Source organism: Sparus aurata, chromosome 3 (genome assembly GCF_900880675.1).
Source record: "Sparus aurata chromosome 3, fSpaAur1.1, whole genome shotgun sequence".
Taxonomy (NCBI): domain Eukaryota; kingdom Metazoa; phylum Chordata; class Actinopteri; order Spariformes; family Sparidae; genus Sparus; species Sparus aurata.
In genome coordinates, this window is record NC_044189.1 from 17,629,353 (window position 1) to 17,654,935 (window position 25,583).

Consider the following 25,583-nt stretch of genomic DNA (forward strand, 5'->3'; position numbering starts at 1 on the left):
AATGTACTCAATGCAATGCAAACAATGCAACACCCTGACCACAATCTAAAAAAAAAAACCCACTGTGGCTGACGCTGATCTGTTCTCTCCTTCAGAGTGTGACTTGCTCCACACGCAGTAGAGGTTTTTGAATTGCCCCTGATGTAAGCCTCCACTGGCTCCAGAAGCTATTTTCCTACTAAGTTGCAAAGGAGAAGGTTCTTGATGCAAAGTAACTTTTATTTGCTAAGATACCTTTTTTTTCTGTGCAGCTTGGCATTATGCTTTATAAAACATTGTGTCAATGCATGAAGTACATATTTAGACATTTCAGGATAAGTGAAAAGTTTGACTTGCTAGTGGCACTAGATGAAAAGTCAGATGTTCACCAAAATCAAAGTTTGCAATCGATCCAATAGCTGTTGGACCAAAGAGGTAGGCTGTATGACTGAACACGCTGCTAACATGAATAAAAAGTCATTTACATTGAAAACTAATGACACTTTGAGAAAAACATCAAGTTTTAATTTCCTTCCTACATGTCAAATAGTCTCTGACGTCAGATATCACAGCATATAGAAATATAGCTTGAATACTGTATACCACATGAAATACAGTTTGTATATGCAAAGTTCAATATCATCATTATTTACATCATCATTATTTACAGTCAGTGTGCATATTCGCATGTGTATCAACATCACGTATATCTCCATTGCTTTACAGACTCAACAATTGAAATGCATCATTCAAGACAAAAATACAGAAGATATTTACATGTGGTCAGTGTGGCAGTAGCACTGCACAATGTCCTCATGGTTCGTATATATATCTGCACCTCATACTGTAGTTATTAGTCAATTCAAAAGGACTTATCAGAACTTTAGTCATCACGCTAATGGAACAAGATGTGCTACCACACAGACAGCACATGAGACTGGAAGTCACGACTGGGTCTATACCTCGGGAACAGAGATCACGCTATATGTTTGTTGCAAGCGTTTTAGACAGTGACACTGTTGCTTATGAGCAAAATCAAAATAAAAGTTGGAACCTCAATGATTGTTTTTTTTTTCATATCATTTTATGTTATGTTGGTGAAATGAAAAAATAGGTTGTCAAGCGATAATGCGATCATGTCTTATCAGAGAGACCATGCCGTGTCAATGTCATGTAGAAAGGGGATACGATGGAAACGACAGATCTCTAAATGGGTCAAATCACAAAATCATGGTTTCTTACTCAGCACTGCTGCAAGCGTCATCCTTTTAGCTAGCTTCCTGTGCATCTTGCAGTAAGCAATCCTCCTCCTCTCTATGTCACCACATAAATGCAAAGTGGTATTTGTGAGATGAAGCAACAAACAGAAAGATCCTGCTTTCTGCCAGTTCCCTTCCTGGGGTCCTCTGTTCTGATTGGATAAAGAGGGCAGCAATACCAGAACATGTCTTTTCTCTTTCACTGCATGAGTGTAATAAAATAAGACTGCAGAAAGGAGCAAATATTATCAGGGAAGGGCAGAGTTATTGGCTCTGACTAAACCCGACCAACCAGAATGCACTGCTCTGTGTGGGCCACTTAAAGTTCCAGCTAGTTGTTGTACGGCGAGTTGGGCAGGGTTTGGTTTAGACTGCATTTTAAAAACATGTACAGAATATGACTGATAATCTCATACAGTCAAACGGAGAAACAGGCAATGCAGCAACAGAATCTTGGTTACTCAGGTTACTGCTGCTGATATATATTCTGTCTTCCAAGCACCAAATCTTCATTTCAGTGCTGAAATACTGTACTTCTGCAGTGTGAGCGAGACTTGCTTTATTTTATTTCTATATCTTAATATATATATATATATATATATATATATATATTTTTTTTTTTTTTTTTTTTTAATGGAACAACAGCTTACGTTGAAGTTTCTGCCAAAGACTTGATCAGTGTTTGAGTGTATGAATGCTTTTGAGTTTGGCAACCTTTCCCCCACAAACCCACTGATAATAACACGAGTCTCACCTGAGCAGTGCTAAAGACGATCACAACCCCTTACGTTTCATAACGAACACGCTTTCGCTAATTTAACACAAGCTGGGATCCACTACATTACAGGTATTCCATCAGACCTCCTAAAGGAATTAAATTAAGATGCTGGAGGGAAACATTCCTCCTCTCTGATGTCCATCAACAGTCACAATCCCAGAATCCTGTTCAGGATTAACTGGAGTAGAGTTTGCAGGCTTTTAAACTCTGTGTGGAGTTTAAAAGCCTGCAACTGAGAACCTTCATCAACTTCAACACCATTGATCACACAGTCCACTTAAATTGTCTGGAGGACAGCATAGGCATCTGAAGTATTGTCCTTCAACTCTTATTTAAGTGGAAGACATTCGTCCATTAGTACAGTTTCTGTTCAATTTGTGTCTTCCCTGGCTTCTGTCCACTATGACATCCCCCCTGGGCTTATCACTGTCTCCCTCGACCTGCTCCCTCTGGATGATACTGAATAAACTTCATCTGCCAATAGAAAAAAATTATTAAACCACCCTACATAATCGTCTAGCAGAGATTAAAAGTTGGATTTCAGGCAACCTTCTCCAGCTCAATTACATCTGAGGTGATCCTCTTTGCCCCCATAAATCTGACTTTAAGACTTGACTTGCTTTTGTCTGCCTGTTTTCTTTCCTCATTAAACTGCTCCAGCGATACTGATGATGATGTCCTCTCACACTCTGTCTTTCAGTGTTTTGCCCTACTTAAGGTGTGAACAGCAGTTTGGAACTTTTTTTTAAAAGTACTACATAGTTATCTCAGTAGAGTCTGTGAGACCTATTTCTTTTGTGATTCACAGAAACATAACGCTCAGACACACACTAAGAAATAAAAAAAAGGCCCATGCTCTTATCTCTGTTTTTAACTTAGCTATTATTAGCTATACAGATGTCAGACACGTGCTCTAATTTCATTTCCCCAAAAACCCTTTTTGGTGAAACTGTTAGTAACTTCCTTTTTGGCAACCCCACAGAAAGGCTTTGGTATTTGTGAGCGAGACCAAAAAAAAAGCAGAACAGTGAAAGCAAGTAGTGAAACACTGCAGCGGCATTTAAAGGGGGAGTCTGATGACAGCCCGGTGGTTTTGGGTGAAAGAATAACACGATAATATCTGCACTTTTTCATAACTTTGTAGGAAATGTGTGGGTTGTTAAAAAAAAAAAAACCTAAAGTTGTTTTACAGTAGAATTTTTCCTGCTAGCCTACATCTGAAATAAGAACTGAAAATCAGCGAATAACTGCTTGTGAATCATGAAAAGAATGAGTCCATACTGTGGTGTTCAATTTAATTTTCTATTTCATTTGAACTGAATTTAAAGTATATTTCAGATTTTGAGTAATTACAGTTCAATTGAATTTTCTGTCCCATGTCTATTGCATGCTCCTGTTAGGCCAGACTTGCTTAACAACAGTGACTTCTATATCTATGTTGATAATACTCCTATTCTTTTTTCACTGTCTGAACAGAATTCTCACGACTCACAAATTCCTGACAGAATTTGCCAAAATGTAAAAAAAAAAAAAAGTCAAACCTGAGATGACCGTGAGATAATAGTCGGAAAGATTTTGATGGTCAAAGGCTTTGAAACGGCACGTTGAATCAGCTTTGTTTTCACCTCAGTCCCTAAAAACGCCGTCACACACAGATGAAACTGAAATAGAGGAACCGAATATGAAATGCGGGTTTAAAAAACAAAATTTCAATCTCAAATTTCAAGACCTGCATACAAGCATAAAATATATATAGTAAACTGCATGTGAACCTCATACATAATCTAAAGTCATGAATTTCAAATTCGGATTCAGCATATTCAAATTACACAGCTGGGGCCTCATTTATGAAAAAAACTGAATTATGGTCAGTTTTGAATTAAAGTATGACTTAAGTAGAAAACCATGTGTTTTGGTGAACTGTGCACGAGCCTCAAGAATGATGTGCAGCAGCAACACCCTCCCAAGCTGTGTGTTTGCCTTTGTTTGTTCACCTCACCATGTAGTCCACTGAATAATACGTTGTCCGGCAGCAGTCTCCTCGACGATCGCTTTGATCTAGTCTTCCCAAAAAGTTTGATTTCCACATTTGGTCCTGGCTATTCCTGACTCAACCCTCATTTGTGCTGCATTCAATGAGGGGACATCACAAGACAGGAACTGTCAGTGTAAGTTGATTTTCGAGATTTACAGATCACAGATGTGTGAGCTACAAACAGGATTCTTAAAATCTGCCACAGTAAGGTTTTTTAAGCTCAGCATCTTTCAAGAATTAAACGTAAACACATGCTTGAAAACCATCTTAAGATGAGGTCCAAGGACAAATCTAAGGCTACTTTTCTCAACCAGAAACAAATCTCTTAAATATGTTGCAACATACACCACCCCTTAATTCATTCAGACATTAAAACAGTTCAGCTCCTGGAGAACTTCAAAACAGTTATATGTTACATGCCTACCCTGTCTTGTTCACTGAACAATGAAAACACCGAGCTGCAGCCTAACATTGAACAGGTAAAGGTATTTGGATTTCTGCCTCTAGCCCCATGTAAAGCTCCTTCGGCTCTTCAGACTGTTGCTCACAACACATGATATGGTAAATACCTGGCAGATGACAAGCAGCTGACTTTTCGTTTTCAACCCTGAATCAGCAGGACTGAGTTCATCCACAGTGTGGGGGTTTAGCATTTATCAAACACAACTATGTACAACGACTCTGCAGTCTCTTTGAACAGAGACAATGTCAAAAACTAATATCAATAAACCAAAAAATGACAAAGGTACTGTATCATTTATCATGAATTATGCCCTTTTGTCCAGCCTCTTGATACAGTACATAGCACTATCTAACATATCAGGAGGCATTATTGTCAAGTACACATGTGACTGATGTTTTGCCATAATAATCTTGGTCCCTAGTTGACCCTTCACTAAGCCCTACCCCTGATTAATTACTATTGTGTCCTCTTTTTGTCTGAAGGAAAGAACCTTTTTATTTCAGAAACTAATAAATAAATAATTTTGATTTGATAAACCTCACCCTGCATTGTTTCCAGTGTTTCAGTGGAAAGCTTTATAGGTTAGCAACGGTAGCTAAGGGGGCCAGGGCTCAGAAATTGGTCAGTTCTGATAGATTTTTCAAACTGTAGATGGCACAAATGCAAAACTGTATTATGAACAAGTTGAAAATACCACAGATGAGCTGGAAACAAGTTGGAATGTAAATGCTCGCTGAAGATTTTTGCAAGATTAACCTTTCCACCAGTTGTCCTCTGGCCTCTGCTGATTGGTGGGAATGAGCTTCAGAGTCAGCCTCTTGACTGATTTAATATTCCATCTCTATGTAGCTATGGATGTCATTGCTGTGAGCCCTCCGATGATCATCACCGTCTCACTTGTAAAGCAGCTGCAGCCGGCTAGTGTGGCAATTATTTCTGCTGATCTTGCTATCCGGTTGATAGAGGCTGGACGAGTTGGGGAAGGATTGGGCAATGGGGTGGGGGTCAGAGGTGGGGGCGGGGTACCCTGGAGGAGGAGCCAGAGACCTGGGGTCACTCTGAAAGATGGCGAGCGGGGGGGAGCTGTGGTTCTGATTGGTGATGGTGGACGCTCTTCTCCTCGATCGCAGGGCCTGCCGCTCAGACAGCTGGTTCCTCAGCTCCGATACACGCTCCTCTTTCTAAAGGAACAAATTGGAGGCGATGTTCAGCAATGCATTACTCGGGGACAGGTCCTCTAACACTGTTTCAGAGTTAGCTTATGTATGGCTCATTTGAAAGTTAACAGGAATTGACTAGGAAACACACCCACCCACCGCACACACACATACACACACACACACACACACACACACACACACACAAACAAACACACACACACAAAACCAAAAATACCCTCAACGTTTTGCTTCTTATGGATCTTAGTTTGACATCTCACAGTCTTCCCCAGTGGATGGAGATGGCTAAGTTTTCATGGAGATGAAGTCGCTACATGACTTGCGTGTAGAGAGGTGTGCTGACAGCTGAGCAGTGGCGCCATCTTGGGTTAAGCAATGGGAGGCTACAGGCCAAACACGTAGGTAATGCTTAATGACTTAATGACACGGGAAAACTGTGTGCTCCAGCTGAGTTTCAGGCTGTTTTGGGTAGTTATCATGAAAACAGTCTGCAGGTGCAAGACAATTTTAGTGGATTACATTGTTGGAATCTGTTCTCTTTACAATGGATGATGAGCTGACTGTGGCTGAACTGGCCAGGGTTACTTCTGTTCTGTCCCGTTACATTGTTAGTTGCACTCTTGCATATTGTGCATATTCCTGGGTTAAGGAAGGATCCTAAAGTGTGTGATTTAACTGAATGACTGGATGGATGGTTACGTGGCTGGATTATTTGGAAGAGACAACACCACATTGGTACGGCTGGTACGGTATGAAGTAACGTAATGGTGTGTCCTGTCACTGTCGTGGACAAAGTAAGGATGTTGGATTATATATTTGGGACTAGATAAACTGAAAAATGGTCAGGTGACAGGGGTCTGGCTATGTGAGACTAGATACGACTTGAATGCCACACTTTAACGGCCTTTAACAGCCTTTAACGGTCGCCCATATTTCTAACCCCATGGCCAGAGTTATGTGTGGAAGGTATTTCATGGAGTGGTCATATACTTTATGAAAAAAAAATCTCTCATGCAACGTTCTCTCTCTTAGTCTAGACTGAAAAACGAGACATTAAGCTTAGATGGTGACGTACTCCTCCGTGTGGTCGGTGGAGGCTGTGCAGCCATCTGCAGCTATCAGGGCCAAGTTCAGCCGGTAAAAATAGTTTGTAGAAGGTCCAATAGTTGTCGATTAATGGGCCAAGTCGATTAATTGCTCGACCTCTTCTACACACTTACTATAGCTGACCACTGTAAAAACAGCATGCACTTTTCTGTGACTATGGGAACGTGCTGATACCTCTCTCACACACCGGGACAGACTCACGTCCTACCACAGATCAGCTGGACCAGACCCCCTGTGGAGGCTCGGCCAGCAACACAAGTGCAAGCAGAAGCATGTGAGAAGCCATACGCTTAGATAATATGCCAACGTCCTGTGACTGTAATACCTAATATATGCTAGCACACTGCACCCAAAACTCCATCTACTGAGCAAGTCTGTGAGATGAGGTTGAAAGCTGCTGGGACATTTGGAACATTTGAGTAAGTTGACATGTGTCTGTTTGGCTTTTCACTATTTTGGAAAAGTTATATTTTAAAACTCAAGATCAAGATTTTTAAATCCCAACAAGCCTTTTACTGGTTAATATAAAATAAAGAAAATTATGATTAAAAATGGTGTTTCAGGTAGAAAGCGGCCAGCTGACCTCCTGGATGATCTTCTGTAGCTCCTTGTTCTCTCTCTCCAGCTGTCTGGACTTCTCCTCATCGTTGTTGTTGGTGGACGAGCCGGTTTTCATGGTCTCCTGGGCATCTGACTGCCACTCGCCCCGCGTGATCAGACGTCGCATCTACGAAACATGCACATGTTCATTTTGCTATAAAAGGTCAGTTTTGGACCGTATTTATAATTTGAGGTCTTCTGGCTCAATGGGAACAGAACCATGCAGCCAGGTCCATGCTACCGGAATCAAACATTCAACTATCAAATGTGGGTGTAATATTTGGGTTTCCACACAGTTTTTGACAATATAATGTATGACAATAGACTCTCCTCTCCGAGCAAAATATGCGAAGCTCAAACTGAGTATCCAGAGTATCTCCATGTAGTTATGAACAGGTGAACGCACGCAGGCACAGATCTGCCTGGTGACAGCAGACATGTTGAAGCCTTGGGCAGGTATTGATGCTGACACAGCAGGACAGGGCCAATTTATAGGTCACTGTGGGACATGTCATACCAGCCCAGGCGATTCCCCTGACGAAAGGCAATTCATTACATCTGACACTTACATTGCTGCTATAATCTGCAGAGAGGAGACGGTGAGAGGAGGACAGTCCTCCGCTTTACCTTGGGGACAAACAGGACCACAAGGGTGATGTAGACTGAGAAGACGATGGCCAAGGAGGCGAAGGCAAAGGAGGCGTCCTGCTGAGAGGACAGGATCATGGTCACCGGAGCTGTGATCATACACAGCACCTGAGGAAACAGTGGAAAGGTCGCAATGAGGTTGAAAGTAAAAAATGCTAATTTTCAGCGTTTAACACAGAATATTTTGAGCATCCCTTTCAATAAAAAAAGGTTAATTTCTGACCTTTTTAGTTTAATCCAGGAAACAGATCAATCAATGCTATCAGCAAGACTGCAAACTACCTAATTTATCTAATTATCAATTAATGAATTGCACGTTTTTTTTCCCCCAGTGCTGCTCGTGATATAATTGTGATATGCAGGGTCTCTGTGGCAACACAGGTTTCATATCTGTCATACCAACAGAATTTAATTAGAATCAGAAAGACAATGGCAGTGAAAGAGAAGTGGCAGTAAGAGGAGATACAGAACAAATCAGAGCAAGACGACAGAGGGAGATGACTTGGAGGGAGTGCGCAAGAGAATATGAGAGGGTGGAGGAGTGAGGGGCACAGACTGTGTGCTACATCAAATGAAAAATGAGAAAGGTGCAGGTGAGGGTTTAAAATCAATACATATTGATCAACAGTCAGTCATCGGTGTGTAAAAAGCTGAAAAATCCAACCCGGGCAGACGAATGAAAGCAGCAGGCCGACACTAGCTGTGTCATTACAAGTACACACAGCGACACGTACACAATCCTGCTCTCCGCCCCGCACACAACTCATCCAATTCATTTCAGCAACCCACTGGAACAAATAGCATTTCTGTGCACCGGGGATTCCTGGGTGAGAGATAACAACTGTCATTCACCTGGAGGCAGACTGATCCCACTCAGCCGACAGCCTTCACAGAAACAACTTACAGGGAAAGTTTCGCTTTAATACATCAGTTTGATTCATCTCTGGATCCCCGTTTGTTCAGAGATTCAAATAGGCCTGTTTTTGTGAGAAACAAATTGGACAATCAGAGCTTTGTAGATTGGATGAAGAATGGTAAGTAGCAAGGGAATTCATGATGATGATGGGACACTGCTGACTGATGAGATACACATCGAAAAATACATTCCGCAACAGATATAGGCTCTAGTGATCATTATGTAGAACGAAATGAATGAAGTGAAACAAACTACTTGGTCTAATCATCAGGCTAATGAAATATACAGTGCCGCTGCTAAAGTAAAAGGGGAAAACAGACTCAGATCCAGACAAGCCTTGAGTCAACTGAGATAAAATAACTGTCTCCAACACAGAAAAATGGATTAACAATCACAACAGACACTCGGAGTTGGATTTATCGTTATGGATTTATTTTTCAAATTCTCCACAAAGACACTGCAGTTGGAGGATGGATTACAAAGCCGCTCAAAGAGATACAATCACACCAGAGGCCTCGTCGGCACAACGGTACGGGCACAACAAAAGTAGCTAAAGTCTCTAACATGCAGCGTGTGCACTTGTTTTGGAGAAGAATTTCAGAGAGACTGCAGGATGGATCGCGTTGAGGTGATGTATTTACACGTGATTTTTATATGTGATCGGACCCGAGCACCATTTCGCTGATGGTCTCGTTTGCTGTTACAAGTCATTAACATTTTTACATTTACTATTTAAGGGCACTTAGCAGATGCTTTATCAAAAGCCAATTACAGTAATTCGTACACTGATGGCGGTGGCTGCCATGCAAGGTGCCGACCAGCACATCAGGAGAAGATTTGGGTTCAGTATCTTGCCCAAGGTCATTTGGACATGCAGATGAGGGGACTCTAACCAGTGACCTTCTGACAACAATACGCTGGTTCTACCACCGAGCCACAGCCACTCATCGTAAGAGGAATCAAGAGTTTCAAAAACACTAAAAAAAGTTCCTCGTAGAGTCACTTTAAATAAACTTGCAACTCACTCATCTGAATTTTATTATTTTGTAGATTAAAAAAAAAAACTTGACATTGTTTTTCAAATAGCGTTAGCAGCTAATATTTACAGAGGAATTAACAGAGCAATGAGACATCTGATATAAGAGGTTTTCAGAAAGATAAGAGACCGGTTCAGCCACTTCTCTGATCTTCTGAGCATCTGCTAAATGGAAATTTATTGAAACCTATCCCAGCATCTATAAGCAGACTGTCTTCCACTGGAAGACATCTAAACTGAAGTGATCAAAGTTTAAGGGTGCTGTAACATGTTGACACTCTACATTACCATTACCATTGACATCACAGACACAGACTATTACGCATATGCAGACAATTTGCTGACTTCTTTGACAAATCTTAATAAAAGCCAACAAAGAACGTATTGGAGTTCTTAATGGAGTTTCACATTAATGTAATACTTTGTGATCCCACCGAGAGATACAGAATGGGAATGTTAACCTGGTGGCAGATGGTGTCTGATCCGGATAAGTACATTAATAAACTGAACAAAAATGTCTCTGTACACGTCTCTACCTTTACCTGAGGACCAACATCAAATTCAACATCAGGATTGAATTCCTGTGTCTGCTTGGGTGCAGATGCTTTTCTGCTCGCCTTTTTTCAACTGTTATTTTTTCAGTGAGCGATTACAGGCAGCAACTCCTGAATATTTAGAAACCACAGGGAGCATAATTAAATGGAGATCCATGGAATCAGAACAGTAGACAAGAGCCTGCTAACACACGGCTAATTACAATGCTACAACAAAACAGGAGTACTGTGCACTGGATAATGAACCCACGAATATTTGTCCTTGCTGGAACACTCTTAGTGCAAAGCCCAAAGATAAATCGTCTCCCTCGGATGTGGGAGAATGAGTAACAGGCAGAGCCCAGCGCCCTGAGATTTGTGATGCAACTGGTTGGCCTGCACTGTCCTCTGAAAGGAGTGCATCCTCAACCCCCATATAGAGGAGGAAACAGCCGCGGACAGCAGCGAAAACAGAGAGTAAGAGCAAATGGACCCAAATAACAAAAATACACCTTACGAACAAGACCTCGCAATCTCTCCGTTCCGCGACCTGAAAAACACCAGGAAAAAACATGAAAAATATGAGACCAATTCTAGAAGTAAAGGGCAGAGAGAGCTCATGACTGGGCCTCAAACAATGATTGTGGGTGATGGCATTGTGAAGGAGGTAAACAGCACCAAAGTACCCTGTTTTATCAACAATATGGTCTCTTACATCTCCGAAACAATTCTGGACATTGTTGCAAAACATCCAACAGCAAAATCTATTTTAAACACACAGGGTCCTCTGATGTTGTGCGGCAACAATCTCAAGTACTGAAACAAGAATTTATTGATCTGTTGAGCAAGGTCAGGTCTCTCGATACTGTGGCGTTTGTCAGTGGCCCTCTACCGACTGTCCAGAAGAAGGGATGAGAGGATTCAGCAGGTCGTTAATGCTGAACAGAGGGCTCCAACCCACATGTGCCGCTTAAACAGTGAACTTGATCGACAATTTTAACATTTACTAGGAACGCAGACACCTCTTTAAGACAGATGGATTTTGACCAAGTCAGGAGTAAGGCTGTTAACCGCCAACATAATTTACTCTGTGTACCACAAATCAGTTCCTCCTTCTAAGGACAACAGGCGAGGCAAACCAAAACAACTGATAAGACAGCCCTCGGGAGGAGAACTACTACTATGCCTGAGATAAGCTTCGGACAGACAGCTGTGCCAGGAGTCTTCAACGCCGCCATCTTGCCCCCCCCCCCAATTCTCAATAAGAGGGAACTTCCACTCTCCAGCTCCCCGAAACCCCACCCAACCCTCTGCCCTCTCCTGTAAACCCCACCCAACCCTCTGATACGACAGACATGAAAAAGCTCCCACCACATCCAAATCCCATATTCTCTCCCCTAAATCTCTATCATCAAAGCACATCCTGTCCATATAGTCAATGCGAGAAAAGCCGGGGCCCCTTGGAGTTCAGGTAGCGTCCTCAATTCCTGTGTTTACAGGTAACAATAAAATGGTGAGTTTGCTGAGAAACAAGTGCCTGTCGAAATCTATTAAATTTAGCTCCCAGTCCTCGTCGGCCACAAACTGTCGCGAAAAATCGCACAGCTGGTTTTGACTCTCTTGGTTTCGCTCTATCAAACATCAGGTCTCTGGCAGGAAAAGCTTTTCTAATACATGATTTTATCATCAAACACAATCTTCCTTTCATGGTTTTAACTGAAACTCGGTTAGACCAAGATAACTGTGCAGTGACAATAGCTGTTCACACTGAAAACACCAAACTTCTCTTTCAGAAGTGAGACTAGAATGTATAAAGAAGGAGGAGGTATTAGTACTCTGTTTATTGAGTTTTTTGGAATTTTTACTTATTTTGAATATGTGGCTCTTCAGTTAAACTCATCTTCTCGGGGCTATATTTCTTAACATCTACAGGCCACTTCAATACTGTATGGATTTTTTTGATGACCTTCCTACTGTCTCTTATCTCTGCTGACTTTGATTGTGTGTTAATTGTTGGTGAACTCAACATCCAATGTCCACAAACCTGAGGACAGATGGACTACAGAACTGTGCTGCCTTGTCTTGGTTCACCCAAATCCTAAAACATACTTCGAGAGATCTGAGCAGTTTGGGGTTTGGTGCCTTGCTCAAAGGGCATACAGCAGTTCTAGGACCAAATTAAGTTGTTTTCAGACAGTGTGGCATCTGACAGGCCCATGAAATATGAGACCAAAGAAGGAGGAAGAGAGGAAACACAGCCATAAACACATGAAATTCTTTCCTGTACCAATTTACATTTCACGCACTCAGTTTAGGCTTAAATTGGGTTCAGTGCATAATGGATAATCCTCTGAGATGAATTAAAATGCAGCGACGGGCACGAAAATCACAAAATCTGCCACACGAGAGATGTTGCTGATTAAAACACTTTCTCTGTGTGTGTGTGTGTGTGTGTGTGTGTGTGTGTGTGTGTGTGTGTGTGTGTGTGTGTGTGTGTGTGTGTGACTGGCTGGCAAGAGAGTGGCATTTCAAATCAGCAACAGATGCCTCACTTGTCTTTCAAACGCTTTTTGTGACTAAACTGTGGCTGCAGTGAAAGCACTTCTTGTTCTTGAACACACATTAGAAAAGATGATCAACGGACTACTTTATCTGGCTGCAGAACAGAGCGGACAGGCCCGGCCAATTGTAGACACAGAGAGAGCAGTGATGTGTCTGAAGAACACTTGAGGGGAGAATGTCGGAATGATTCACAATGGACTGATGGAAATCCTTCAGAAACCTGCTCACAGTCACACCATGCCTGCCTGTACTATTAGACAGGTAGAACACAAAAGCAACGTTAGCAGCAGTGAAACTGAACATTGATGCCCGACTGAAAAATCAAACAGCTAATATCATGTGCCAGTTTAGGCTTGTCACAAATATATTGAGCCTGCATTTATGTTGGCCTTAAAATAACAAGAAAACTCAGTGCATAAAGGATATATATATATATATATATATATATATATATATATATATATATATATATATATATATATATATATATATATATATATATATATATATATATATATATATATATATATTCTCTAACATTTTTTACTCTCTTGCCCTGCCTGCTAAGAGAAAAACTATATTGCAACTGGAGAGACTGGTGTACTGGGACAAGGGACAAATGACTTTTTACAGGATGGGTGGGTCCTGATCCCCCTGTCCTCTTGGGATATGTCTATGTGATTTGATAAACAAGGTTTTAGCTAATGTCTGACAGATGTCACGCACAAACATGGCCAATTTACTTCAATTTAACATCATTTTCAGAGCTGAAAAAACAAAACAATGTTCATCTATGACCACCCTGTCCTAATTGTCACTAATAATTTTTTGTGGATCCATCAGCTGTCCTTGTTTGAAAGCTGCTGAGCGTCACGGTGGCCCTCGCACACAGAATACAGGCCTCCATGATGAAGAAAACAGTCTACCTTCCAATTGTTTTATTTCACAGAGCTGTATATTATTATCAAATGACTGCGTTAGCTGCAACGTTTCTGTGCAGCACTCGCGTGAAGATGCAGGACAGTTTTGTCTCCCTCCTGTGAGAGATAGTCATGAATCTGTGTTCACGTTCCCTGCTTCAGTGAGGACATTTACCCGACGCTTGATTCCATACTAGCTGAAATGAGCTGAGCTGAAATGTTCAGGTAGGCGCAAAGTTCCTCGTTTATATGCGTAATGATTTACTGACAGGTGTGTGAAAGTTCTGGATAAAGCGTCAGTGGTGAGAAAACACACAACTTTAGTATCTAAAGCATATATCTCTGTTTATTTGCTTTACTCTGTAGTGCATGACAGTGCAAAAATAACATAAGGTTAGTTTCTAAGGGTTAGGGTTAAGAAGAAGAAGAAGAAGAAGAAGAAGTCCTCTCTTTTCTGCTTATACGCTTTACTTGCAGGTGTGTTAATTGGCCTTAGTATGAAGCATCCACAATGCAAATGAGAGCCTAACATTAGAGGTAAAACACAGCCCTATCTCTCTCCATCCTCTCCTATGTGTCTGTAAACAGGAACAATTCAACAGCGGACGCTCACATTTCACGTTGCTAGGTGCATATAGGTGAAATGCGGGAATAAAAAATTCACAGAAGCAAAAACGGCTCAGCAGTGAGGAATTTAGACATGTGACTTAATTCCCGATGATGAGGACACATCACAGGAGCCCCACTACCAAGGATAGGGGAGCTTCCTCGGCAGAGCATGAAATGAAAGAGGAGAAGTCAAAGAAAAAGTCAAAGTGCTGCTGAGAGAGGCCGCGTCGTTGAAGGATTGGAACTGAAAGACCAAGTCTGCAGCCTAACACGGAGCCTGCAGGAAGGCGCACTACTGACAGACACATTAGTCTGGCTGCCAACAGCTACAGCCACAACCACACAGTCTAATCAGCCTTTTCAGATGGTGAGCATATACAGTAGTTATAATGACAGGCTGCCCGGGTGTAGAGCTCAGTCCACACAGACATTTTGCCACTAGATTCGCTCTTTAGTACAATCAGTGTCCTGTAGTTGTGGTTTGTTCCATACAATTGAATGAATGCTTCTGTTAGTCCCCTCACAGAGATTCTTTGAATGCTGAAAGTCAACGTATAAATTGATGTTTATTTAACGGAATTACTCCATGATTATCGTCGAAACAGTGTTAGATAAACAGTGAGAAACTCAACATTAATTCAAACTGCATGAAGCCCAACTTACAAATACAATAGGTAACATTTCTGGATTAAAACTTCTAAAAATGGCTAAACTTTTGTTGTATATAGTTGCGTTCTTACATTCTCCTAAATGTTTTCAACAATGTTCGAACCAGAGATCTCTGGAATTTACTCAAGGTAACTGTGAGTTTCATTTGGTCCCCTGTCACAACTTTTGGGAGAAAAAGCAGCGCAGCACAAGTGTCATTGCTAGTTTCAGACCGACACAGTTGTCATTTTCATGCCCAGTGCCCATGTTGTGTAAATAGCAAGTGTACTCGCACCCATCTGTGCTCCCCTGGGCGTGTTAGTCTTAAAGTGAGGCGTGGTCAGGCACGCTGATGGTGGATTGCTATATCAAAGCAGCGGAAATTGACGGCGCCATGTTTTTATGATTTGAGAGGCTGCTTTCCATTATTTATCACACCAACATTTCCATGAATGCAGTAATGTCACTGTAGCAAATATCGTGGCACTTTTACTAAAAGCTGAAGAGGAAACAGAATCAAACTCGTATCTTCTGAAATAAATCTTTTTAGACAGGATCTCATCAGGACAGCTGCTTCAATCCACTCACACAACAGTTTTATTGCATCAATCTGGTGTGTGTGACCTTTCGATGTGTAGAAGAACAGAAGATCCACTAACATAAAATACTAACTGGTGCTGTCGATCAGAATGATTGCCTGAACACTATTTCACACAGAGGGACATGCAGCAGCGCTCCTCCTCCTCCTCCTCCTCCTCCTCCTCAGTCTAATATCAGTGTATTTTTTCATATGCAGTCAAACAGAGGTGTTAATGGGACAGATGATTATGAGACGGCAGAGGCAGAGACCACATCGCTTTCTCTCAGTGAAGATGACTGCCACTGATTAAATAATCCAGGTCCCGGCACACCTGGCTCTTAAAGGAGATGACACCCTGATTGGTTTAATTCAGGTTACATCCAAAACACAGCCAAGGCTAATGAGGAGTCCAAATACCACCCCTTTGCACTGTGTGCTTCACTAGTGCGCAGATTATCTGACATTTAACTAGCAAAATGGACTTAAAGCAGACCAAGTGCTACAGATGATTTTAAATAGAGCCCAGAGAGTGAGGAAGGAAGTCAGCAAACAGGATGAAACACAATGGGCTCTATCTTGCACTAAGCGCAATTGACTTTGTACACTGGCGCTTGTGTAATTCCTATTTTGCATTCGGCGCACATTGGAATTTTCCCTCCACAGACGCACGTCCTTAAATTAGGGAATGACTTTGCGCTCCCGGGGCGGTTCAGCGAAAAGAGGAGGCGTGTTCCAGCGCAAACGTTCCCTGGTGCTATCTTGCTGTTTCAGAAAACAATTGCGCAACAGACCAGGAAAAACCTAGTCTAAAGTCAGTGACGTTTATTAAGATGCTATTTTAAGGGCGCATGCTTGGCCATAATGTAGTGTGTGCTCAACGTGCATACACTTTGCTTCTCTCATCTACAAGGAAGCAGTTCCCGTTTTTGAAAACCATACAAAAAAAAGTTGAAAAGATTTAAACAGAAGAACTAATTCTGTTTCCCTCTGATATGCGACGCGCCCGCCGTAGCCGTGAGGGTCCGGGAGTGGCAATGCGCGATGTGCTCCTAGTGGAGCGGGTGGACGGAGATGGAGTTGGGGGAGGAGGAGGAAGGGGCACAACAGGAGCAGGTGGTGCTTTTGGAGACTTGAGGCGATGCGAGGCAACATCGCAACCCGGTCAAGACGGGCATTAATACCTTGCCGCATCCCGGACAGTGCGGTCCGGTCTGACAATGCTGCCACGGCGTGTAGTGGGTCTGGATCCTCTGCACCTTAGTGTTTGCGCTGCTCCCTCATCAGCTGGCCGTTGCGCACTGCTCGGCCCGTGCGCGCTGCTCCCGAGGCCCGGTGCGATGTCCTGGGGATGCCAGCCGTAGAAACAATTGTGGCAATTTCCTCCCACGCCCGTTTAACCAAAGCTAATTTGGATGGATTTCTCCCATCCCCATACAATGCCACTTCTCGGTCTTTTACAGCCCTGACGAGAACGTCAGTCTCCTCGGCTGTGAACCGCTCCTGGCGTGCGCCTGGCAAAATCGCCTGGCAAATTCGCCATTATAATAGCAATCCGCCATGGAACAAGCGCGCCTGCTTTTAAAGGGAATGTGAGATGACGCTCTGATTGGTTTATTGCACGTTACGCCCAAACCACACCTATGACTAATGTAGCTACTTCAGACCAACACATTTTAGATTTGCGTCAGGCGCAAGAGTCATTTATCCCGCCGGCATAATAGCAACAGCGCCTGAGATCCGCCCACAAAGCTACTTGCGCTTTGCGTTTGATACTTGCCTTTCAGATCGTTAAGATAGAGCCCAATGTGAATAAAACTTTAAACATTACCTCATGCATGAACATTTACAACGTTTACATTGGGGTTTGTTAAAGGCCAGTGCATTAAGTTGCATTAAACCCTCAGACAATGTATATTACAGTATAAAATGAAAACACTATTAGCCTCCAGCTTAAGGAATGTTGTTGTTAAACTTCTAGAAGAAGAAAAAGAAGAATCTTCATTCATCACATACATCCAACTGGTTCTCTAGATTTAACCTATCCCAGAGGGGCAGTGGACAGCCAGCATACAGCACCCAAGGACCAACTCCTGATCTGAGGGTTCAAGACTCAAGTCTCTGTGCTATTACCAATCACATAATACGTTGAGTGTTATCTTTGTCATCGCTCTTTTTATGTGAATCACTAATGTTTTTGTATGTTATTTATGAATAAACACTATTATGACATTATAACTAATATATGTGGTGATCCTCTAAAACCTCTCATTGCAGCTTGCAGTGGGATATTGTGACATAGCCACATGTTTAAGGTTGACAAGCTGAGAGTAATCAACATTGTTTTGCGAGATGTCTCTCCAACACACGTCCATCTTTTCAAATATTTCAATTGTGAAAGGCACACACAAGCACACACACACACACACACACACACACACGCACACACACACACAGACACACACACAAACACAGACACACATGCACACACACATAGACCATAAAACTGAACTCACAGCAACATTATAGATGGCCATGCCGACAGCTCTGTGGTCATTGATCTTCTCTGTAGAGATGGACTTGGTCTCATAGGCCAGGAAGATGCCGAGCAGCAGCAGTAGGCCTTTGTAGCCATACACCACACCTACACGGAGACACAAGACGGCAGCCCTGAGGAATGTTTTGTACTGCTGCCAATTTCGTACAGGACAATAACATCTACCACATATACAGTAGACTGAGTTCAACTTCCAGGCAGACACTTGTGTGCCTTATTTTTCACTTTAGCTGTTTTCTCTATTTGGTAATGAACCTCATTAAAACCAATGGCTAGTTTGGTTTCACAGGAAATGCAGGAAGGCAGGACTTCTGAAAGAATTTGCATGACTCTGTTCTCATCTGTTGTTCACCTGAACTGAAGCCTGTTATGCAAACTCCACTGTTAACTTTGGAAACCACTAGTTGACAGAACTGTCTCACCAAAGTCCATTGAGTTCAAATTTGGTAAAAGGTGGTACGATGAAACGTTCCAGAGCAGCTACTCTGTTTAGTTAGATAGACCACTAACCTGCTGCTGGTCCTTCAAACTATGTATCGCCTAACACATGCAGAAGGACTTGTATGGCAATGGAGATATAATGACATGAAATAGAGATGCGGGAGTTGGTTGGTATCCACTTACCCAGCCAGGTGTTCATCTTTTCTGAGCTACAGTGCTCCAGTAAAGGCTGGATCAAAACATCCAGGTCTCCTTTGGGAGCTTCTCTGGTGAATTTCTGCATATACACATACAACATGAACACATAGGAGAAAAACAGCAACACACATAATCTTCAAAACCAAACATTGAGTTAAAAACCCGTGTCCGTTTGTGTATTGGTTGGTTTGCCTCCAGGATTACACAAAAACTAAAGAACGGATGCCACCAAACTCGGATGGAGGATAGGTCTTGGCCCGGAAAATACCCCAATAACTTTTGGTACCGATTCAGATAAAGGGATGAATCCAGGAACATTTTCATTCATTTCTTAAGGAATAAATACATTGTTCTTTATTTAACAAATCAGGCATATTTAGACGGCTGGTATTTAGGAGTGAATACAATAGGATATGGATTCTACTAAAAGAAATCCATAACACAATACAGATTATGATTCCATCTCACTTTTTTTGTCATCCTTGTGGTTGGCTGTTACAAATCTGGTAACCCTTAATTAAGGTTAAGCAGTAATGGTTGGTGGTACAAGGCTATCTGGTTTGATATTGGATTAGGCTTGATTGAATTAAAGGGGACTGTTGGACCTTGGCGCAGGTGCGTGCCCTATTAAGTGCCATTCTAGCCACTGAAGTAATTTATTGTGTATAATGCAAAAGGTTCACTGGAAACATTTGAAGATTGTTATTTTACATTTTTCATGTTGATGGGCACTATTGTGTGATGTTTACTAGACTAAATGATGAATCAAAAATGAAATAGAAATGTCCGTCTTTCATTGTTATTTTCAGAATGATTCAGACGTCTACAAAAGCCATAATAGATTATGTTCATGAAAGGTGTGCTAAATGATATGGTTCCATTTCATGTGTTTCAATGTTTAGTAAAATGTCAATTATTTAACCAGAGCTATTATTCAAACTTTGGCAGTTTTTATGCATTTTAAAACATGAAATTGATGGATTTGACTTTCGATATTAAGGTCACGATCAAATTCAACACTGATGGAGTGTCACTTTTTGTCAAATGGAAACAGAAATTTCACTTCGATTAAATTATTTCAGTATTCAGACTCAACAAATACAGTGGCAGATACGGTATAAGGTTCACCTCATATGCATTGGATTCTAAAAGACATTAAGTATTCGGAATGATCATACCTCCACTGTAATATGTAAAGGATCCACAATCTGCCATATCATCAGGGAGAGGATGTCAATGCTGAGCAGAACACCAACAGTAGCGTAGAGTTTCCATGGCTCCAGGTGCTGCTGGGAAACACGGGGGTGGTGGTCACTAGAGCAGCACGGAGAGGGATCAGCAAAACGACACAAATCCTCTTTTTCTGATTTTGTGAGGGAGGGATTTATGAACCCAGAAATAGACTAGCCTAAGCTGGAAGAGAAAACAATGATCCTTCACTAACTGAATTCAATCTGCCCTCAAAGCTCTGGGCCATGACAGGAAATAAAAAACAAAGAGGCCACACTCATTGCCGCAGTCAATAAATAGAGAAGGTCTTCCTTCAGTATTCAGCATTAAAGAAAGGAAAGTTTTGTGAGAACAGGTCCAACACTATCACTTTCACAAGATCAGAGCTTTCTGGTTTTTCAAACGGAGCAAAAACAGAAAAAGATGCAAAGGCAGCAGTAGGATCTAACCAACACAGATCTACACTTTTCATCCACACAATCACAGCTACGGCTACATGAGTTATCCTCATCCTACGGTTCATTTACTCTCCATCTCTTTAAATAGGCTCTTTATGTCTGACTTATTCCTATGGACTTGTCTCCAGGAATGCTAGTCCTTTTTAAGAAGCATTCCAAAGACCAAATCCTAAATGTGGAGGGAATAGTGGAACAAGATTCTGAGTACCTTGAGGAAATTGTGTTCTGCAATGTGATTTCAAGTTGTGTTTCTCTTGTGTTGATGCTATATCAACTTTTTTCATAGCAGCCAGCTGCGTTATGTTACAGCACGCTTATGTCTGCCCTGCCACAGCCTGAGCACACTAGTTCCATTAAGATTAATGGGAGGACTGGTGATTTCATCAGAACACCCGATGTGTATCTTTCTGTCTGAGTGGGGTCTTACCCAACAACTAGCCATTTCAGAGGACCTCAAGTTACCTTGCACCTATGTGAGTAGGAGCTCAGTGGGCTAGGTGAAGAGCTTTAAAATTCTAAAATCAATTCTAAATCTAACTTGCAGCCAGTGATGTGCTGCTAAAACCATACAATACCAGTAAGATGTCGGGCTGCTGAACCGGCTGAAAGCGATCTAATGAGCTTTGGATGAGACCAGAGTAAAGGGCATTGCAGTAATCAAAGCAAAAACAAAAAATGTGCATTAAACTTTATTGAGATCTTGACTACATAGGAAGGATCTTATTTTGGAAAGGTTTCTCAAATGCAGGTAGCAAGACTGAACAACCTTTTTTACTTGAGCATCAACATAAAGTCAAATAACACCAAGGTTTTTGCAAAAAGTTTCACACCTGAGGCTGAGCCAGACAATCTGGGATCTAGAATAAGTAGACCAAATAGCAGAATCTCTGATTTAGCTGTGTTTTTAGTCTTAAGAGGTTCTGGAACATCCAACAGTGCATATCCGCTAGGCAGGCCTTAAGGGGAGCTAGATAACTGGAGTTAGAGATTTAAACTGGAACATAAAACTGAGTGTCATCAGAATAACAGTTGAACTTGATGTTATGGCTAGGAATGACATGACCCAGAGGGAACAAAATAATGAGCTCAAAATAGATTTTTGTCGTGTAAATTAGACTAAAACTATAAAAAAGTAAAATGAGACCAAAACTAAAAAGCATTTTCATCTAAAGACAGGACTACATCTAAAATAAGTGCCAGAATTAGCAAAGCAGTTCAGCACAAGTGAGACTAGCTGATGAAGAGGAGGCGAGGCAATGGAGAGGTTTCTGTAGGAGCAGTTAGCGGGCATTGCTGCCGAAACCTACCTACCCAAGATTCTAAGCCATGGACAGAAAGCCGCTGTCCATGGCTTTCGATGCCATGGACAGACACCCTTTTTCGGGTGGAAATATAACAAAGATGCGGTAGCAGGACAGACACTTTTCCACGTATCAATTAGACACTACCTGATTCCACATAATTGTTGTTTGGTCCTGTTACATTGCTTTGTGGGCTGAAGTCTATTTTGAGCGATATCCAGTAAAGGATCGGTTTAGTTGTCAAACTGTGAATGCCATCAGAGTGTCAGAACCCTGTTCGCCCTGCCAACTTACACTTTCAAACCGACGATTCACTTCTGTTACGTCTCTGTTGCTACATCCACTGGCGGATCAGAGGCGGAAAGAAATTGAATATTGGCCCTTGAAAAGGCAGAGTGAACTGGGCAAAAGTCAGACGGTCCCAAGCAGTTAGGAGTTTAGTACCCTGCTCATGGGCACATCAGCAGTGCTAAGGAGATGAACTGGCACCTGTTCAGTCCACACTGCACAGACTGGCCGTTGTGGACTTGACCCGCTCAGGGTGGACTTAATTGTTCACTCCCGGAACAAAAACCGACAACTTCAATAACCATAACATTTACCTTTCTCTTATCCTTCTTCTCATCCTTCTTAGTGAATACGGTGTGGACCCACCAGATCTTGGTGAACATGCTGCCGTATGCGAGGCTGAAACCCAGACCTAGCAGCCACAGGCGAAACTAGCAGAGGAGAAAAGAAAGATTTTATAATGAATCTGATTAATATATCAAAGAGATTAATCAAATCAGCTCCTCACTCATTAAGCCTCGTTAAAGTTTAATGGTGTTCACTGTGTCATGAATGACACTGAAATGAAAATAACCTTCACTGAGGCTGTCTATCTCTTTTTCATACTTTATGTCTGCCTTTACTGCAGTGAACAACAACTGCCACTAAAGACACATGGATGGGTAGAGTAGTGACACTTTCGTCTGCAAATAGAGGCATCGATCCACAATGATATTATAATGGCATGTTCCCAAAGGGCACATATCACCTGTAAACTACCAACAATAACAATAGGCATATTAGTATGGACTGAGCTGGTTTGCCAGATGTCTTTTCCGCTGGTATTCCTGACTCACTGGCATTACATGGTCAAAAGAATAGTTTCTATTTGCAGTAAGTACATTTTTTTTTTACTATTTCTGGTTTGAGGGGAAGTGAAATGTTGGAGTATTAGATAAAAAAGAGAGAGGATATTGAACTCAATGTCTGAGGTGACAAGAAACACAGGTGACAGTTGCCCTGTGTCTGTTGAATGTTGGCCGTGCATGAAGTGTAATTCATTTGCACTTGTTCATGGTGTATAATGGAGAGTAACAATTTAGGGGGTATTTCCTAATTTCAGCCTAATTGTTAAACTAGTAAAAAGATCAGATAAGCAGCTACTGAGCACATAGCAGATCCATCTTCATGACAACTTCTAGTTAATGTGAAATACTTAAAAGATCTAGATAAAATGGACCTTGAGGACAATGAGTTGGTTGATTTGTTAGACTACTAGTTATCATCTGTCAAGGGAAACTGTTGTCATTTTTGACGTAGTGTGAACAGTAAATCAAATTGACTATGACAATAATCATTGTTTAAAGCCTTCTTCCCATAGTAAATTGATAGGGGTGTCACAATTTTCCAAATCCATGATTTGATTTGACTTTCGATATTAAGGTCACGATCAAATTCAACTTTTGATTTAAAAATAGAAAATAAAATTTCCGAACTGAGGGCTAAAACATTGTTAGATTTAGACTTTTATGCACTGAACTGTCATTGCCACTTTTTACAAGGTGAACTTGAACACACCTGAAGTCCCTATTTTTGGGCTCACGTATCAAGTTTGCCGTATGAAGTTACAGATTTCAGAGTTTGAGATGTGCATCTAAATGCACCTTGAAGTGTGTCAAACTCCACTGACAACAGGGGAGAGATTAATCTATTGAGATAAACGACACCAAAACATGGCAAAACGCCAGTTTGTAAGTGTGATGAAGCATCACACCAGATAAACTCACCACATGGAAATTATGTTTGCCACTTGGCAAACTCTGACTCAGACATCCTCTTACAACTATATTTACAGTAGTTGTAAAAATGATGTAATGTAGAAAGTGAGACACATTATGAATTGGTGACTTAGGAGCTGACAGCAAATTCTCCTGTGTAACGTGCATGAACTCAGCAGTAACAACACACAACACTCTCTCTACTCTCTCCAGCTGTAAACGTCACCAGAATGTTGCCAGGATAATAAGCCACATTAAACCACAATAATCCGTGGACGGGATGGCTGTAAAAAAAATATTTTGGGCTATTGTGTGTATTCAGCACCACTAACAATTGATCAAGATAAATGACTTGCAGTTCAATCCAAATGTGGATCAAAGTCTGGACTTTGATGAGCACTGCAACATAGAACCTCTTTGACGATTGTCGAGAATTGAGGGCTGGTTTCAATCGATCTTTTATTTCCGGTTATGGACGCCCATAAACTGAAATTCAGAGTCTGGATTCAAATCGGTGTGTTTTGAGCAACTTTGAATTGTACCTGGCAAATGACAGGGAACTGTCTCCTGTGAACATGAAGGCCATCTATGCCCAGAGGGAAGACAGCAGCCAGAGCCATCATGCAGCCCACTGCGGTCATGTTGTTAAGATAGGGCTGAGAGTTCTGAATGTACCTGGAGCAAAGGCAAAAATAAATAAATAAATGGAGATTACTACAAACATGTACATAATCATGAAAAAAAACAAAGGCAAACAATAGACTCATACCATTAATGGATAAAATGGCTGCCTGGAAATAGGGTCAAGGTTAAATAAGGCCAAACTCATTCATAAAGGAGATATACAGTAGGTATACAATATATGTACCTGTTACATTTCAAGTGACAGACATCTTACTTTAGCTTACTGTTCAACTGCGTTCAGGTCTTAGACTTCTACTGACATTTTAAGTGCTGTCAGTACTTACAAACAAACTAGGTGGTTGGAACAAGGGGTGTATTGGGATTGGGCTTAAAGTTATGGTTGTTTAGTAGCAATGCTTGACAATATGACAAATATTTACTTCACAAGGACCAAAATGGGCCCTCCCAGATAGGCTGACATGGAAACTCTGAATTGGCCTTTACTGACACTCACTGTTAACAGGGTTTTTCTTACATTAAACTGTGGATACTGGCAATAGCTGATCTTCTGGAGGCAGAGTAGCCTTGACTACTGACTCTTTGCTGAGAAGATGGAACAGGCATGATGTTCACTGTTATTCAATTGTAGATTTTCATTTATAAAAAGCAAATGAATGGATAAATATAGATGCCTGGAAGAAAGGCTAAACTCTTACAAGAGATAGAATATAAAACATATAGACTTAGTGGTTTTGAATATAGGTCAAATTTGGTCTCTTAACATCCTGGAACTGGTATGTACTCTCATCTTTTACACATTAACTGACATTTCAGCAGCTAATAACTTACTAACTTACATGTAAATTCACTTGATTGTATTT

The 25,583-nt window shown here is 41.4% G+C and overlaps 1 protein-coding gene across 7 annotated transcripts in view; it reads right to left on the reverse strand.

Moving 5' to 3' along the window:
* Positions 1 to 478: 478 nt before the first annotated feature.
* The window catches only part of gabbr1b (gamma-aminobutyric acid (GABA) B receptor, 1b), a 133,570-nt gene continuing 108,465 nt past the window's right edge, over positions 479 to 25,583 (reverse strand). For 5 of the 7 annotated variants that reach the window (XM_030411982.1, XM_030411984.1, XM_030411980.1 and 2 more), the window contains 8 exons: positions 24,621 to 24,753; positions 22,636 to 22,752; positions 20,223 to 20,333; positions 19,030 to 19,123; positions 18,365 to 18,492; positions 8,027 to 8,155; positions 7,383 to 7,526; positions 479 to 5,695 (listed from right to left, as the gene is read on the reverse strand). In XM_030411982.1, the coding sequence (XP_030267842.1) occupies positions 5,408 to 5,695; positions 7,383 to 7,526; positions 8,027 to 8,155; positions 18,365 to 18,492; positions 19,030 to 19,123; positions 20,223 to 20,333; positions 22,636 to 22,752; positions 24,621 to 24,753 (1,144 nt within the window). In that variant the 3' untranslated portion in view covers positions 479 to 5,407. The remainder of the gene's footprint in view (positions 5,696 to 7,382; positions 7,527 to 8,026; positions 8,156 to 18,364; positions 18,493 to 19,029; positions 19,124 to 20,222; positions 20,334 to 22,635; positions 22,753 to 24,620; positions 24,754 to 25,583) is intronic. The other 2 variants (XM_030411979.1, XM_030411981.1) reach the window with 2 other exon arrangements.